This window comes from Syngnathoides biaculeatus, chromosome 5 (assembly GCF_019802595.1).
Source record: "Syngnathoides biaculeatus isolate LvHL_M chromosome 5, ASM1980259v1, whole genome shotgun sequence".
NCBI classification, from domain to species: domain Eukaryota; kingdom Metazoa; phylum Chordata; class Actinopteri; order Syngnathiformes; family Syngnathidae; genus Syngnathoides; species Syngnathoides biaculeatus.
Window position 1 is genome coordinate 10,302,476 of NC_084644.1, and position 18,291 is coordinate 10,320,766.

Consider the following 18,291-nt stretch of genomic DNA (forward strand, 5'->3'; position numbering starts at 1 on the left):
TGAGAAGTTTGGTCAAAATTATTGGGACACATACCAGAAGAGAAGAAAAAATAGAATCTGGAATTTCAACTCTGGGAACTGAATTAAGGTGCAACAAGTCCACATTTATGACCTCTCATCCTCAAAACAGGGATCAACAAGGGGGTAATATTTTAATAAGTCGGTTCAACAGTCCAATATTTTCTTTATTCAACACATAACACCGTCACAAACACGTCACTTTGCTCACTGCCAGCTTCCATCCAAGTGGAATAAATCAAGAACGAAGAGAGCGGATGAGGAAGAGTTTGCTTCTGTTTCAGTTCCATTGAAGCGGAATAGATAAAAACTACAGTATTGGTTCTACCGGTCTCCATTTAGAGTCCAACATCAGCCAAAAGGTTCGACGACATGCTCCAAATTGTCCTTGTGGTGGTTCCTCACAGTCCTTTGACCACGACGGCCTTCTGGGAAAAGTCGCCGCGCTGGCGGCGCAGGTTGAGGAAGCTGAAGCGAGCTTCCAGGTTGAAGACCCTCTTGGGGGCGGGCGGCGCACATCCGTTGTTGTTGTTGTTGACGGCGGCCGGCCCGTTGTCCGGCGGCACCTCGGCGCCTTCCGCCCGCTCGCCTGCGACGCAGGACGGAAAGGTTAAGGCCGCTGACGGCAAGATTCAAAAGTTTGGATATTATCAGGACGTCTACAAGAAATATCAAGAGCAAAAGTTGCTCACCTCTCTCCAGGTCGCACTCGGGCGACGACGCCCCGCTGCACTCGCTGCGAGGGCCCAGCACGGGCGAGATGAGGCCGAAGTCCGACAGGGAGACGGAGACGGGCAGGTCCAGGCTGCAGGGCCTGGAGGGAGGCGAGGAGGACGAAGAGGAGCTGGACGGAGTGGGCGACGGGCAGGAGGAAGAGGAGGAGGAGGCGAAGGAACACGGCGACACGAGGTCCTGGGGGCTGCTGGGAGAAGAACCGCGACTGCACGTGGAACGCGTCTCAGAGTCTTCCTCGGAGGCCGCGCCGGCGTCGTCGAAACACACCGACATCACTGCAGGGGGCGCCGCAGATGATCGACGGAAGGAAGGAAGACGATGCAGAAAAATGAGAATTGTCATTTTTCCTTTTCTCCGGCCGCCCGTCAACAGATGTATTTTTCTTACCGGAAATGCCGTCGGACGATTGGTCGCAGGGACCGCCGCGGCAGTCGCCGTCCGCCCCCACGCCCCGTCCCCGGGGCCCCACGACCGAGCTGCGGCGCCGCTCGTGGATCTCGCCCGAGATGGCCTCCAGGTTCCCGAGGGCCGCCTTGTACTCGGCCTTGGCCCGCGACAGCTCGGCCTGACGCTCGTCCACCGTCTTCTTCAGGTTCTGCTCGGGAAACGACAGCGTTAACGTGGTCGGTTCCGAAAGGAATGACGCAGAACCTGTTTCACGTACCTCCAGCTGCAGGTAGAACTTGGCCTTCATCTCAAAGTAAGGCCTGCGCACAAAAAAACACATCAGAGGAAGAAAACACACTAATACACCGTAAGTGGATGCCAAACATTTAATAATAACAGTAAGGCCTCGGTTCTTGAACGTCCCCGTTTTCGAACGAAAATTTCCAGATATTTTCGCTTCTGTTTTCAAACGAAAATCGGTACTCGAAAGCCCCCGAAAAAACCCGGAAATAACATAATTGGTGCGACGCAAGCAGTTGACCCACCCACGACGTGTTTAGTTATTGTCCGATTGCCCGAAGCTCGGCTAACGACCTCCTCGGCCGCCGAAGCTCGCCTATGACCTATTGGCTACATTGTTCACGCAAACCACTGGATTTCCCCTTTAAGCAAAAAATAAGCATCTTTTTTCTAAAATTTCTTAAATTATTTTATTATATAAAATTTAAACTATACATGTATTTCTACTATGCAGTTTATTATCAGGAAAAGCTAAAAAAGAATTCTCTAAAAAGCCGAATTTTTTTTTTTTTTTAGACTTGAAACGCATTATTTCTTTTTCCATTCATTGTAATGGGAAACATGGATTTGGTTTTTGAACAAAACACTTCTTGAATCGTTTTCTGGAACGGATTGTGGTCGACAACCGAGGAATCACTGCAATAACATTTGATAAATTAACTACTAGCGTGATGAATTGACGATTGAACATGATTTCGAGATGGTGTTGTGTTGCCGTGTATATTTTCCTTTCCTCGTTTTCTTACTTTGACTTGCTGATGGCGCGTTTGAGTTTCTTCTCCAGCTGCTTCAGGCGAGCGATGGCCGCCGCGTGATTGGCCGCCGTCTCCTTGTGCGCCAGTTCGCTTCGGGCCTTCTCGAGCTCCGCCTCCATCACCTGCGGCAGCCAATTGGAGCTCACCGGCCCGTTCTCTGTCCAAAACGGGGGCCCCGAACGCTCACCTGCTGCGTGGCGTGGTTGAGCATCTCCTGCCAGGCCGAGTCAAAGTGGCGCCGCCCCTCATCCAGGATGCACTGCTCGGCCAGCGAGATGGTCTCCTTGGCGGCGCGCAAGACCTCGGAGGATCGCTGGAAGTTCTGCGCGGCTTTCTGGGCCTCCAGCTGGGCCTTTGGGACACACAAGGGACTGATCGATTGCCTTCGTGCAAATGGTGCCCGCGCTCGATGCCGATTGCTTTTAGGCTAGCATGGCGCCAACTCCTAGCAAGAAGGGGTTATTTGATGTCAGAATGTTTAGCTTGAAGTATTCATGGCTTGGTATTGGCTTTCATGAGTACCAGATACTTTGAAATAGGGCCTGTCTTACTTCGGCTAGTGTTCACACCACCATCTTTCTAATTGTTCCTCCACCTGTTCCCTGCTCCTACTTCCGATCACAACGCCATTTCTGAACATCACGGTCCAACGGGATTCCAGTCTGACCTCATCTGTCAGTCTATCCATTATCCCTGCATACAGGAAGGGGCTCAGAGTTGATCCCTGATGCATCCCACCTCCACTTTCAATTCTCCTGTCACACCTCAGCACACCTCGCTGCTGTTCTGCTGACCAAAGCCATAGTAAGGCAGAGGCTTCTTCATCCCTACCAGTTTCCTTCACCAACATGTCCGTTACAAAAAAAAAAAAAAAAAAAAAAAAAACACGTTTCTACCGTCCTGGAGGAGTCACGACAACATTTACCGATAAAAAACTAAATCTGTACTGACTGCCAAAACCCTGACATCACCGCATGCTCCAGGTAACTCTATTAGCGTCGCTGGTTAACGCTTCGGCCAGCGCAGCATAACGCCGACAACCGCTGCCTTGTCGAGGTCACGTGGTCGCCGCTGTCGTGTCAGCGGACCCTCACCCGAGCGCAAATGCTGACGTCTCGAAACGTGTCAGCGCGAGTTCGTCTGTGGTCAGATTTCAGCGTGACCGCGTCGGTGTTTACTGTTTGTCTGCCAGACGCAGTTTTTCTGCTCGATAATCAGATTTTTTTCCACGTGTAAAGATAATAAAAACAATTTGGGCTAACAAGCAAGCGAACAAAGTCAAAGCCTTTTCTGAGTTGTCCCAGTTTGCCCTCACGGTCTCACGTTAGCTTCACACCATAAATTAGGAGTTCAGAATCAAAAAGGAAAACAATCGGTTTATGCTCTGCAGATATTTTACTTCAGGTGGAAATGGGGCAATTGTGAACAGGTCCAAATACCAGCCAGTCAGGGAGCGTGAGCACAAAACCCAAATTTGGGCTTCTGCTGGGGAATGAAAACACTTCAGGGAGAAAAAAAAAAAAAAAAAAAGTCAATTACAAGAGGTGAACTTTATTTGGGGTTAAACAAGAAAAGTTTTGAAAAGAATACCGCATTTGATCAAGGGTGTGTTGACTTTTGGTGCCCGCTGATTGCTATTGCTAGTATGACTTAAGAGTGTCAAGTGGCATGAGAAAAGGAAGAAGTGGGACGCAAACTTGACGGCAGTGAAAGCAGCTCGCTCGGCCCTTTGCTTGTGAAACGCTGCGAATTTTCACTTTTTTGAGATTGGCTGCGTTGACCCGAATGAGTCAGCACGCATCTTGAAATCTCCTCCCAGCATGCACTGCACTTGACCGCGCCGCTAATCTTGCGGTTCAACGCCGCTCCTGTGTGTGTGCTCATTCTAGTGACGTTTCTGAGCACAGTAAACATTCGTTGCGTACGTTGATTAGTACGTACGGGTTGATTAGTCATGACTCAAGTAATCGGATCCAAATGATTTTTTTTGGATTATTAAAAAAAAAAAAAAAAAAACAAACGTGCACGCGAGGGAGGTTAACCATTAACTGGGAAACCGAGTCTAGATGCGTACGGTGAGAGGCCACGGCCTAAAAGAGACAGGAAGTCCACAATTCTGGTTCAGAGTAGCCATTTTGACATTAAGCTAAAATATAAACAAAAAACAGCATTTCTACTACTTTTAACTTTAAAAAAAAAAAAGTTTAACCTTGCAACAATTTGGTTTTTAGTGGCCATTTTGGCTCGTGTTAATAAAAATAATTTGTCCCCAGTGATTCTTGTTGATTCCTGGCAACATTTAAATTCATTTTTAGCCTAACTTCGCAAATCCTTTTTTTTTTTTTTAACATTTTAGGAAAACAATATTTAGGGAGACAGAAGAGTCTCTGCTAGGATGAAGAGCAAAGTTTGTAAAACAGTGGCGATGCGGACTTGGCGGAGCTCAGCTCACTGTTCCGCCACTCGTCACCGCTCGCTGGTCAGAATCCGCCCCATGAACCATCCCAATATTCAACGTTATTTACAGCCACAGGTTCGAATCCGTGTGGAAATATTCCTCCGTCTTCCCGATCAACCGATACTGCTATTTCTTCATCTGATGAGGATAAATACGAGAAATTGGCACCGGGGATAAATGCTGTCCCGTGTAATGGACTGTTTGTTGCGGCGGGTAAACATGTCGCATCCGCGCACGTCGGTCATGTGACTCGCAAGAATGGCGGCGCACCTGAAAATTCGAAATTGTCGATAAAAATCTTCTCAAAACACTCTTAAATGAGAGACGGTTTAACATCTCATTATCAAGATAGAGTACATATTACATGACCTACTGGATACATTGTTACACCAAACCACCATAATTTCCCTTTAGGGGTCTCCTAAATGTCGAGCCGCAATGACTCAGACATCCTTCCGACGAGTTCTTTGGTCGATGACACTCGTTCTGTACCGCTACTTCCACTCGTTTCTTCCAGTTTACAAGTCCAAAGATTCAAACCCAGTTCAAGGTTGACTCCTCCTAACACAACATCACGATCACCAATTTCCTGCCAGCCAGAATTTGACATGCAAAAAAAAAAAAAAAAAAAAACGTTTTTTAAATTCTTGATTTTATCTTCAAACTCCGCAGCGACGACGCCACCTGCAGTTATCTCCACGAGCCCGGCTTCGTGTCATGCCGACTGAGGAAAGAAATAGATGGCGAAGCAATGAAATATAATTTGTCACTAGAGTGGAGACAAGGAGCCTCAGTGTTGCGACAAAGATATTTTTATCCGACGCAAACAACATCTGAGAGTCGCGTCTAATTGTGTCAAGGCTCGTTTGTGCCACGCCGTGTGGACCGAAGACATCGGCGTCTTTCTTTTTCCACCCGAATAACACGCAGACGCAAACAAGTCGCAATCGCAAGGACTTCGCCGTGACGACGAGCGTCTCCTGACTTTTACTGCGAGGTCAGCGCAAGATTAACGACTGGGTCCCCTTTCTGCAGACTCTCGAAGTTAACGTGGCGAATTACGTGACTTTTAACCCACACCCGAGTGCACCTTTGAGGGCAAAAAGGTGACACACTAACGTCCTCGTTTAGTGGCCATAAAGCTAAACCGTTGCCACTCTTCTGATCTCGTCGCCCTCCTTGTTAAACAGTAAAACGTTATCACGCAGCACTTTGCAAAGACTTTGGTCTCAAAGTACTTTTCGGGGGCAAGCAGAAAGCCCGTCGATGGCGTTTCCCATGATGCCTTAGCGTTAAAGGGGAAATCCAGTGCATCCGATAGGTCATGTAATGTGGACCCGATTTTGACAATGTGAAGTTAAATCCTCTCATTTAATTGTGTTTTGAGAAGATTTTTATTGACAATTACGAATTTTCAGGGGCGCTGCCATTTTCACGAGTCACATGTCCTACGTGCGCGGATGTGACATGTACCGTGCCGCAACAAAGGCTCGATTACATGGGACACCATTTATGCCTGGCGCCGATTTCTCGTGTTTATCCTCATCTGATGAAGAAACAGCAGTATCGCTTGATCGGGAAGACGGAGGAATACTTCCGTACGGATTTGAACCTGTGGCTGTAATGTTGAATACTTTGATGGTTCTTCGGGGAGGAATGACACCGAGTCTGACGAGCAAGCTCCGGCGGTGGGCCGCGAGCCGAGCTTCCAGGCTTCCATTAGCCCTGGACGCCGAAGCTCGGCTAACGGCCTCCCCGGACGTCGAAGCTCGGCTGGCGGCCCGCCGCCGGAGCTCGCTCGTCAGACTCCGCATCATTCCCGTCTGAAGAACCATCCGCGGCTCCCGGGGGCCTTTGTTTATGCGCTTACTTCGCGTGTAGGTCTCCGAGTAGCCTGACTCCGCGTGATTCCGCCCGAAGAATCACCCGAATATTCAACATTAATTACAGCCACAGGTTCAAATCCGCATGAAAGTTTTCCTCCGTCTTCCCGATCAACCGATACTGCTATTTCTTCATCAGATGAGGATAAATGCGAGAAATCGGTGCTGGGCATAAATGGTGTCCCATGTAATCGAGCCTTCGTTGCGGCACGGGACACGTCACAGCCGCGCACGTAGGTCATGTGACTCGCGAAAATGGCAGCCCCTCTGAAAATTCATAATTGTCGATAAAAATCTTCTCAAAACACAACTAAATGAGAGAGGATTAACCTTAAATTTTCAAAGTACAGTACATATTACATGAACTATTGGATACACTGTTCACGCAATGGCTTGATTTTCCCTTTAAGCTTGCAGACTTGTTGTTCACAAAATTAGATACTTTTGTTCAATTTGGTGACAATTTACTGCAAAATGTTCAATTCCCTGTTTTACGTGCAAGCGAGCCGTTTCTCGGAAGAAATGTTCACTATCTGTCAGACTCTACTAAAAACTATCTTTTCATTTCCAACAGCCAGATATCGCAATACTTTAGCAGTGTCGTCGCACCGTGCAACCCTTGTAAAAAAAAAAAAATAATAATAATAATAATAACTGACCTGCCGGGCCAGACGCCGAGCCTCCCAGTACGGCTTGGACTCGTCCACGGGCTTCCCGATCTTGTTGAGAAGCTCGTCCAGCTTGACGGTGGCCTCCACCAGGACCGAGCGGAACTTCTGCCTGGCGTCCTGAAAAAGCAAGCGCTTTCCTTTGGTTTCACCAATCTTGGAACTCTGCATAATGTTACAATGGCTTTTTTTTTTTCTCCCCTTAACATTTCTTTCGCTTATCCTCACAAGGGTCACAGGGAGTGCTGGAGCCCGTCCCAGCTGTCAACAGGCAGGAGGCGGGGTACACCCTGAATTGGTTGCCAGCCAATCGCAGGGCATACAGAGACAAACAACCGCACTCGCAATCACACCTAGGGGCAATTAGGAGAGTCCAATTAATGTCCATCCATCCATTTTATTTGCCGCTTATCCTCACTAGGGTCACGGGGAGTGCTGGAGCCTATCCCAGCTGTCAACGGGCAGGAGGCCGGGCACACCCTGAACTGGTTGCTGGCCAATTGCGAGGCACGTGGAGACAGACAACAATCACACCTATGGGCAATTTAGAGTGTCCAATTAATCTTGCATGCTTTTTGGGATGTGGGAGGAAACCGGATTGCCCGGATGAACCCCGTGCAGGTGCGGGGAGAACATGCAAACTTCCACACAGGCAGGTCTGGGATTGAACCCGGCTCCTCAGACCTGTGAGGCCAACGCTTTCCAGCTGCACCACCGTGCCACCTCTTTATCATTTAGAATTTGAGGCACAAACATTCCTTGATTTTAATGTGCAATCCATTTTATTTTGAACCATTAAGTATAGTGTTTTCCCATACTCAATATTATTTGAAAGTATTTCAATGTTGAGCTTTATGAGTAGAGGATCCCCTCATCGGGCAGAGATTTGTCCATTTGCTGACTTCAGCAAGACATCATTTCATAATAAAAAAGACGAGGGAGACTTTAACCCCGTTTACGACCTCTCTGACCTACAATCATATAAAATAAAAGGAAGACGTGGCACAGATTGCTTACGTCTTGATTGAGAACAGGATTTCTTAATGGGTCACATTTTCCCCCTTCAAGATTTAATTTCACGCTCAAAAAGAAGAGTGAATGAAAGTGAAGGAATATTGTAAATTAATATACTTGAGGTGCCAAAAATTCAATCACAGTGGCGTGTCATTATCATCCAAATTGGAATTGACTAACTGATTTTTTCACAGTCATAACGGCCCCCTGAGTCAAACCAGAACAACAATCTGGCCTGTGAGAAAAATGAGTTTCACCCCCCTGCTATACATGAAATACCAAAGTGTATTGTAAATAAATAACTTTTTTTTTTTTTATATACTTAATGTGGTGCACTGGTGTTATTATACTTAATCAGTCATTTTTACGGTACTTTATTGCGCATGCAGAGCAAAAAAAAGTCGAGCAAAGCTCAAATTTCGATTTAAAACTAGATTTGTAACTCTCAAGGCTTCAAGCCCAGATGGGTCACTTATGGAAATTCCCTTTTTGTCGACTATAAAAGGGACCCTTCACAGGGTCTGCACTCATTTCCAAAGCGTGCGGAACGGCGGGCCGACGCCGCGCGTCCGTCCGAGCCCGGTATCAGATCGAGAAGGCGCACGAGCGCGTGGCTCGGTGCGCGCCGGCGCACTGACCTCCATGGCCGTCTCGCATCGGTTGATGTCGCCTGACGACTGGTTGAGTCGCTCCAGCTCGCCCTGCAAAACGCCACACACACCAAAACGTCACAACACAATATCACCATAGCAATAACGATAAGAATACGCCGCTATATTGCGATTCATTGCTCGCGGACCTACAACAATAATTTTCAAGCGATGGTCTCTAACTGTTTTTTTTCCAGTTTACAGGCAAGTCGGACTTGACAGTTTTTGCATGATGTTGCGCCAAACCATGACACTGCAACGTAGGGCTCAAATGGAAGATATGCACAGAGCATAGAATATTTGCCTATGAGTAGTGTTGTATACTCTAATAGTTGCTGCTCCATGTGTGTTTAAGTAGCAGTCTTTTTTCAATATTTACAATTACCATAACATCTGGGCTCTTTTCCTGTTAGCCCATCTATGGAATTTCACATTATACAGGATGTTAGTAGACTTTTGCTATATGAAATCCTATCATTTGCTTGAGTTTTTTGGGGGGGTTCAAATACACAATGTCCATCCATCCATTTTCTTTGCCGCTTATCCTCACAAGGGTCGCGGGGAGTGCTGGAGCCCGTCCCAGCTGTCAACGGGCAGGAGACAGGGTACACCTTTAAGTGGTCGCCAGCCAAACGCAGGGCACACGGAGACAGACAACGGTTGCTCTCACAATCACACCTTGGGGCAATTTAGATATCCAATTAATGTTGCATGTTTTTGGGATGTGGGAGTAAATCGGAGTAAAACCCACACAGGCTCGTGGAGAACGTGCACACTCCACACAGGTGGGGACGGGATCGAACCCAGATCCTCAGAACTGTGAGGCCAATGCTTTACCAGCTGATCCACCGTGCCGCCCCAATGCACAATATTTAATTCTCTAAGTGTCGGTTTTACAGAAAACTTCAACTGGGAGTGACAACCAGCTGGAAGCAAGCACACGCTGCCTCTTATTTTGAGAACTGTGAGTGAGTCTTTTCATTTCCTCAAAGTGATGTTATACAATATTCTCCCATTTATTGACAGCAAACAAGAGACAATAGGCAAAAAGAAATACATAAGCTCTTTTAATGACAGTAAAAAGTTTAAAGTCTGTGGGATGAGTAAGACACACACACATAGTGCAGATAAGAGAAAATGTGAATTTAACGCATGTCTGAAAGTGCAATTTAAGAATTGCCCCCCCCCCCTTCAAAACACCTCTAGACTTAAGAACGTTACATAACGGCTTTACAGTCCCTTACATTTCTGCTGGAGAATAAACATTGCTGTTTCGATTATGGGAAGCGTGAATTCCGAACGATGATTCTATCGCGCTGCATGCCCGAAGCAATTGTTTCTGCTGTGAAAGATGTTTTTTGGATCGCATTTGTCAAATGAGAACAATAAAGAACTAAATGTAGAAGTGTTCAACTGGAAGGGTGTGTTAATGCTTCCTGTTTTGATGACCACAGATGGGGCTTTTTATATATATATATATATATATTTATTTCTACTTCTCCTTCCCCCAGAGAACTGAAAAACCTTTGTTTTACCATGTTTGGTTAAAAAAAAAAAAAACGATAATATACATTACATTGTAATATTTGTATATTGTGGTTAAAGAAAACAGATAGTTTTGCCTGTAGTAAAATTGGAAGAATTTTTCATTCGTCAGTTTTGATCAGTCAAGATTTAAAAATCTTTGGTGTATATTTTCTTGGTAGATGGCTTATTAACTCACATTACATACATACATACATACATACATATATATATATATATATATATACATATATATATATATATATATATATATATATAGGGGGGGGGGCTGGGGTCAAACCTAAATTTTATGCACAATTGGACATATGAATAATTTTAATTTTAACCAAATACCTTTAAAATTTGTGATTCTCCAAGTGTGTAATGTGTTCCACAAGTGACGTGTGGGAAAGAATTATTGACTGAATTAGAAATAACATGTACAACTTTTCAAACATGAAATAGAATCAAAGACATTAGAATTTAGATTTTTTTTGTACAGTTCAGCTGCATTTCACTTGTAAGTGCAATCCATTTTATCTTTAAGAATATTTATTTGAAATAAAAATCTAGTAAAATGTATTTCAATTTTTTTCATGAGAAATATTCTGATTGGATTACTAAAGATATTACATTTTGCAATATTTAATCACAGTGTTAAAAGCGCAAATCATATTTTGTTGTTGGAATATTAAACAAAAACATAAAACGTTTGTTATTCCATTCATATTTCACACATATGACATTTCAGAAGCGGACACAAAATGGATGGCAATAATGTGTGGAAAGGCCTTAAAGAGGTCGACAGTCACAGCGAAAGACAATGTACAAGATATTTGACATGAAACATATTTTGTTCCTACCTGGATGCGGGGGTCCACTTCTTCGTCCTCGTAGTCGGCCTCATCGTCACAACGATGGGGGTCCATTGTTCGAAAGGCAACAAAAACTCAGCCGACGGTGGGAAGATGGTCAACAAGCCAAGACGCCGAAACACATCCCGCTTACTCGTTTTCTTTTGTTTGCCGTCTCCGAGCACGACGGGTCCGACGCTCCGCGGCGTCTCCTCCGCTGCCGACCGCCGCCGGCAAATGGCGCTTCTGGTTTTGTCTGCTTCTCGACCCGCCTTTTCCGCTCCTGGTTTGATTGACAGCTCATTGGTGCCGCCATTTGATCAGCATTTCCTGTAAACTCCCCCCCCCCCATATACAGTACAATCACTGGGGAAAAAAAAAAAAAAAAAAGACTTCCGCCATCTTAGTACTCCCAAAACGCGTGGCGGACATGGTTTACAGGTTGGATTATGGCGAGGTTATTCTCAAAATTTGGCATGTAGAATTAAAACTGGTCGTGTGAGCTTGACATTTTTTTTCAGAACTGGTAACATGAACGATTTTTAGTTCGATTTGATGAGGCAAAAAATGCTACGTGAAAAGGAAAAGACATAACACCGTGACTACCAAGAAATTACCCAGGGCCCGATTTCCGTGACACGTTAACTTTTCCCAAAATAAGCTGTGAAGCACTATCATCACAACATAGCAAAAAACTAAGCATTTTTTTGTCATGCAAACATTACATTTTAAGTCAATTCGTTAGATATATTTATGGAAATAAGGACTCGCAATGGGAAAATACATGCTAAACGCATTTTTCATTTGTTGTCTCTGCGACGTCCTAATTCATACAAAAATTTAAACTTGTTTCCTCGCATTTGAAAATCAAATTTAATTTGCAGAGTTTTGTATTACAAATTTGATCAAAAAATTTCACAGAAAATGTGCTTTCTCGCTTATCCACTGATGAAGTTTGGGATAATATTTACATCGCTTTTTTGCGCAAAACTGTCTGGCCTATAAAGAGGAAGCAGATTGAACAGTGAACAACAACAACCATAAACAAAACATTGTTCAAGTGAATTAAGATCATCAGAAAATTAAAAAAAAAAAAATACAAATTTTAACAGTGTCAAAGTAAATCTTTCTAACTTACCTGTGAAATGTTTTCACACAGCCACGAAACCGGCGATTAGCGCGCAGGTCGGCATGGTTGTTTTGGGAGTATCAAGATGGCGGATGGAGACTTCAGTTTTGGTGGCCAATGAGCCATCCATTTTTTTTTTTTAGGTCAGTGGTTACAATCCAGCCAGTTTTGCATGCTGTAATAACTGTACTCTTCCCAAATATGAATCTGCGACATTCCACTCATCAATCTGCATTTGTGCACATTGAAATCCTTTAAGTAAAGATGCTTGGACTTTTTACTCTTTGTGTTCTTGGACCTTGTAAAGTGATCTCATCGCAAACACACACAGATAATGAATCCCGATCAGTAGCACCGTGTCACCGACTGGTGTCGTTCTTTGGACCCGATCAAAATGTGCCTTGAATGTTCCTCAACACACACACACACAAAGTTACTGTACGACACTGTAGAAAAGGCAACAGATGAGGCTTTGTTTACATCGCACAGCTGCGCTTTTGACGGTATCTTACCCGATCAGACCCAGTTCCCAGAATTAAGGAGCACAGTTGGAGGCCTGTTAGCATTACTTCCACGTAGCCGGCATTGGCAGCCGTTAATGCTCGTGAAAGAGCTTGATCCAATTGCGCTGTCTAGTAGACGGAGACGCTTCGGGGTTTTTCAATATGTTTAAATGAGATTGTGTGTAATTGTGTTGCCACTAGAATCCTCACCAGGAATTTGGGGTCAGAAGTAACATACGAGTACGCTCAATGGTCTTACTCGAGAGGACGTTGAGCGTACAAATATGCGGGGCACACGCCGGAAAGCAAGGATACGGAATCTATGCTTAATGGGGTTGTGATACATGCGCACAAATCAAAGTGTTGAGTTATTTCCAAGTTGCAAGCAGGCCAGTTTATATTAAATTTATACAAGATCAGAGCTAAGAACGCACGCAACATTGCGACTATTTGCGGTCTAATAATGGCGCTGTATCAAATAAACACGCCTTTACGAAGAAGGCAATGCTCACTTATGACTGATGGAACAATAACTTCATTATTGTGGAAAAACAAAAAACAATTTGATCATACATTATTTTTGTGTCTTGCCGTTCATAGCACTTTAAGATGCATCAAGTAGCTGTATTCTAGAAAAGTGGCAACAAAGAAACAAAACGAGGGGAAATTCACAAGCAGCATTAAAGTTCCACTGTTACGCCTATAAACATTCTAAAATATATATTGTAATGAAAAATAAAGATCACAATATTCACTTAAATGTCTATACGAAAAAATGAATATGAGCGGAGAGCACGTAATCCATGCGCAAAGTTGCGGAAGTCTCACTAGACATCCCAAGTGGTAGCCACATTGCCTGCAACGTCATCAGCAGATGTTACACTGGAACATTCGCTATTGAAAAAACGTAGTGGCGACTTGTTATGGGACACGGTAACTCTTTCCGAAGAAGAGAACATCTCACAATTGTGTGAAGTGACCGGGGCAATATTACCCTATTGTTTCGAACCATGTTTAGATGATATGCGGATCACTTCTAACCAAACAACAAACTCCCAGACATTATGTATGACCCACCCCGGCCGAAGCCGTGCTCGGCAGATGAGGCGGTGACAGGCACATCGACAGATTTAGCACAACTGACTTACGTAGGAAGATCTTTTGTTACGTTCTAAGAGGATTACCCCCCCCCCCCCCGCCACTATTGTTTTTTTTTTTTTTTTTTGTAGCTCTATATACGCAACCACCTGTCATTTGGAACCCACGAAGCTCTCGTCCTTTGCACCTGTGCAATCCATTTTTCATGACGAACCGTGTCTTTTGGAAACGTATGAAGAGTAAATCCATCCTCCCGAGTGTTCGAACAATATCCAGCAATACAACAAGCCGGCATTTTGGCTAACACGAAGGAACAACGAGCTACCCTTCCCGCAGGTAAAACTCGTATAAACACACAAGAACGCCTCAGTGCGTTCTTGCTGTTAAGGTCACTTCCTGCTTCTTCTCCAGAACAAATCCCTCGAGAGGATTTTCATGGTGGGAGTTAAAAAAAAGCCATATACGTCAAAATCAGGTTTTGCAGTGGAAAAAAACGATGGGTCCATTCCGGCTGCCTTTTTTTTTTCATAACATACTAAAAAAATCAGACATTTCATGTCGGTGGGGCTTTAAGAAGGTATTCAGGGTTGAACGCCCCCCATAAAAAAACCAAAACAAAAAACAAAGCCTTTGAACAGCATCATAGATGCAGAAATAGGACTAAAAGAATATAGGAATGGGTTCGATTTACATTGTCGGATTATTTGACAATGTTTATCATCGTTCTAGTATTTATACAGCATTTATTTCATAAAACCCAAACCCTTCTCTTTGTCGCTGAATCCACACTGACCCACAATTGCCTGCTTTGTGACCCATTTGGCAAATAATTTTGTTTTGAATGGACCTAATGAGTGACGCACCCACTCATATTTCATTATCTTTGACTTTGTTAAGTTGTTTGGCCTGTTTTAACTTCTAGGTCCAAGTGAGTCTACAGTTGTGCAAAAACAACAACAAAAAACATAATGTTAAATTAATCTACTTTGAGCGTGAATACTAGCCCCCCACCCCCCCATTACTGGGTCGCAGACCAACTTGAACAAAGTTTTGTTACTGCGAGAGGCGCACGTATTGAAAGTAAGTACAAGTTGAAAGTTGTCAAAGATAAAAATATGGAAGAACAGATTTCTGAAAATTGTATTAAAAGTAAGTATTTGTACTTTGTTCCGCCCCACACTGAGCTTTGTTTGTATTTATTCTGGGACACTTTGGTGTCTAGACGTTAATCCTAGCGTTAAATGTTTCTGCATTTTTATGTCAATCCATCCGACTGGGAACGAACGGCTCGGATGTTTTACTGCTGACAGAGTTAAACGCAATTCTTATCTCATTAGGGAGCTTACATAAAAAGGTAGGTAATGCCAAAAAATAAAATTAAATTCAATAAAAAAACCTTGACACCTTGCTTGCTTTTCCTGCAGGTGGCCAAAAACAGGATGTGTGCTAGCATTAGCATGAGTCGCGCAGTCCACAGGAAAGGAGACGGGAAGTTTCTCCACCTTGTTTGACTGCGAGGTTGTGACAGAAGGGAAAATTGACCTTGGGTTGGGGAGAAAAGAATAAAGAAATAAAAACGAGCTCAGGACGTTGCATAAGAGCGTCGTGCGTGTCGGTGGCCGCCTTCTTTTTGTGCTGTCAAGTTACGTTGGGTGAATAGCGATAGTCAAAGTTGAAGACCTTCCACTTTTCCCCCCCTGATGTCGTCCTTTGTTGTGTTGGGTCGTTGTCGTGTTGCTTGTTTAACCTTTTCCTGATTTGTTCGTATGGATTTTTGCGTAAATTGCAAGACAAAATTGTTTAGTAGTCTTTAGGATTCATTCTGCTGCCAGCCATTGTGACTCCACTCCAGAAGCAGCCATGACATCACCTCCACCTTGTCTCTGTACTTTTTTTGCAAAATCCAATCTCGCCTTCTGATTATTTTTTCGTATAGGTGGTTTGCCCTACATATTTTGAACACTTGTTTGATGTCTGTTGCTCACTCAGTCGGTTGGAGACGTCACGAAAATACGTCTCCCGGAGTTTTGTCCGATTAAACATTGAGAAGGTGAAAATAAACAAACCTACGTGGAAAAATTAGATAAACTCAGCATACAGGATCCGTATTTAATGCTGAAATCGATGTTTTTGGCGATAAGGAATTGAACTTTTAATTCGCTTCTGTTTGTCCTTGACAACTGGATCTACACATGGATCTGGTGAGTAAGTCGTCCAGATTTATACGCAAGAGTTTGAAAGCGTTGAAAAATCTGGGCGCATACAAATACTTCATTTCTGGATCTGTTCTCAATCAGGAATAAATCCCGCATGGTGATGGAGTCACTTGGATTTTTTCAACACAAATACAAATATTTCAATAAATGACCCCTGGTTTTACACAAACTCGGATAAATTAACTAAAACAAAAAAAGGCAGTGATTTGGCTCCTCCGTACACGGAAGTGTGTTGTGGCCACATGTTACATTTTGGCAAACCTCTCCGTGACAGACGGTTTTTTTTTTTTTTAATGATTGATCTCAAATGCGTCCAATTTCACTTTATATTGTACTTGGGATATTTAGCATTTTCCATTATTTTTATACATTATTTCCTCTAATGCATACCTTTTTGTCTATTTTTTCCTACTTGTATATTTTTCTCCAACATTAGGATCAATATTTTTCAGCTCTTTGCAAGTGTAACCATTACATGTGAAATATTTGTCAAATAATTTCATCTCACACATTTGCATTTTATATTTTTGATTGAAAATTAAAAAACAATTTCTATTATTTTTCATTTAATATTTGGAAATTTTATGACTAACATTTTTCCTTGTGTGCAAGTAAACCTGTTCCCAAATTTGCCATATTTCTTCGCACAATCTAATCTTGAAATGACACACTTCATTATAAATGATTACATTTTAATTGATTATTATCATTATGAAGTTGCTCTTTCAGCATTTGGACAAGATTTAACTGAGGACCTTTGGAGAAGAAGTAGGATCTGGTTCCGTCCTGCCGCACGTAGAAGTTATCTGCCAGCTTGCTGCTGGCTTTGAACTTGTGCTTATTATTGCTCTGTCAAATGGGTTTTGAGGAAGTTATGTAACCACAAAGTTAGCATTTAAAAAAAAAAAAAAAAAAAAGAAAAACTGCTGGGATAGGCTTCAGCCCCCGTACATGGAAGGCTGTTGCGGCCACACGTTAACTTACGTAAACCTCTTGTGTGACCAACAGTTTATTTTGTTTTTTTAAACACTCATTTGAGAACAATGCATATTAAAAAAAAAAAAAAAAAAAGTATGTCGGGAAGAAGTTTACCCAAGTTTGTATGTGACTGGAACACGCTTCTGTGTACGGAGGAGACGACTCCCTGTGGTATTTTTTTTAAAACACATTGTTCTGAAATGAGTCAACGTGGGATTATAAATACTTCTTGGGAATTTGAGATTGAAAAGAATAATTCCTACCTGAAGTGAAGTGATCGCTACACATTTGTATTTGGTTGACCACCAGCCGTCACGTTTAATTGGCAAAATCCATCAATCTTTTCTGGTCTTTTCAGCTGGTATTCCATAGAATGACCTCTTTGAAGATCTGTCTCGTCTGTTGTAACCACCAACAGCACAACAAGTCTCGGCCATTGTGAACATTCTGCTCGGCTTCAATGTCCCGCACACTTGTCGAGCAGCTCTTTTTGACCGACAATATGGCGCCGTGAAAAGGTTGACGTCACGTGCACGAGCTCTGTAGCCAGGTACCTAAACAGTACATATGCATACAAAGATGTATTGTGAAAGGTATTGTACTTAAGTTATAAAATGAACACACAGACCTGACCATGACGAAATTAGGGTGTGTTTTGGTATTTGAGATCAAACCAAGTAACGTAACCACCCAACAAATCTTAAGATGAGGAGTTGGGAGAGACAAGCGTGGCGCTTGTTCTTGTGGCTTCTCTCACTTTGCAAAGTCACTCACTCCACTTGCGATTCTTGCTACCGTCCGTCCCTCCCTCGGTGTGAGCGTTGTAGATTGAAATAACCCCGACACTTATCTAAACACATTGTCGGATTACAGGTCTGCATTCAATGTAGGGGTGTCCTCACTTTTGTCAAAATTGTTGACATTAATGGCTGTTTTATGTTCACGTGCCAGACGGACAATCTAACTTGTGCTTATTATTGCTCGCTCTGTCAAATGTGTTTTGAGGAAGTTATGTAACCTCAAAGTTAGCGTTTCGCCAAGGTTTTTGGTCACATGACCTTTTGCTGACTTTCACTTCCTGACTTTTTCCTCAGGATGACCCATGTGAACCTGTCACTCAA

At 43.5% G+C, this 18,291-nt stretch overlaps 1 protein-coding gene across 4 annotated transcripts; it reads right to left on the bottom strand.

Moving 5' to 3' along the window:
- Positions 1–123: 123 nt before the first annotated feature.
- On the bottom strand, positions 124–18,177 carry sh3bp5b (SH3-domain binding protein 5b (BTK-associated)). 4 transcript variants are annotated; one of them, XM_061819000.1, is made up of 13 exons: positions 17,434–17,467; positions 17,285–17,336; positions 15,381–15,518; positions 11,401–11,529; positions 11,256–11,317; positions 8,857–8,919; positions 7,196–7,324; positions 2,383–2,547; positions 2,187–2,317; positions 1,418–1,460; positions 1,141–1,348; positions 711–1,028; positions 124–637 (listed from the first exon to the last, which is right to left on the bottom strand). In XM_061819000.1, the coding sequence occupies exons 3-13, from the start codon at positions 15,433–15,435 to the stop codon at positions 420–422; spliced, it is 1,521 nt and encodes a 506-aa protein (XP_061674984.1). In that variant the 5' UTR covers positions 15,436–15,518; positions 17,285–17,336; positions 17,434–17,467; the 3' UTR covers positions 124–419. The 4 variants fall into 4 exon arrangements, with proteins under 4 accessions (XP_061674984.1, XP_061674981.1, XP_061674983.1 ...); XM_061818997.1 differs by lacking the exon at positions 17,285–17,336 and having other exon boundaries at positions 125–637; positions 17,434–18,177; XM_061818998.1 differs by lacking the exon at positions 17,285–17,336 and having other exon boundaries at positions 128–607; positions 17,434–17,473.
- Between the last annotated feature and the right edge of the window lie 114 nt (positions 18,178–18,291).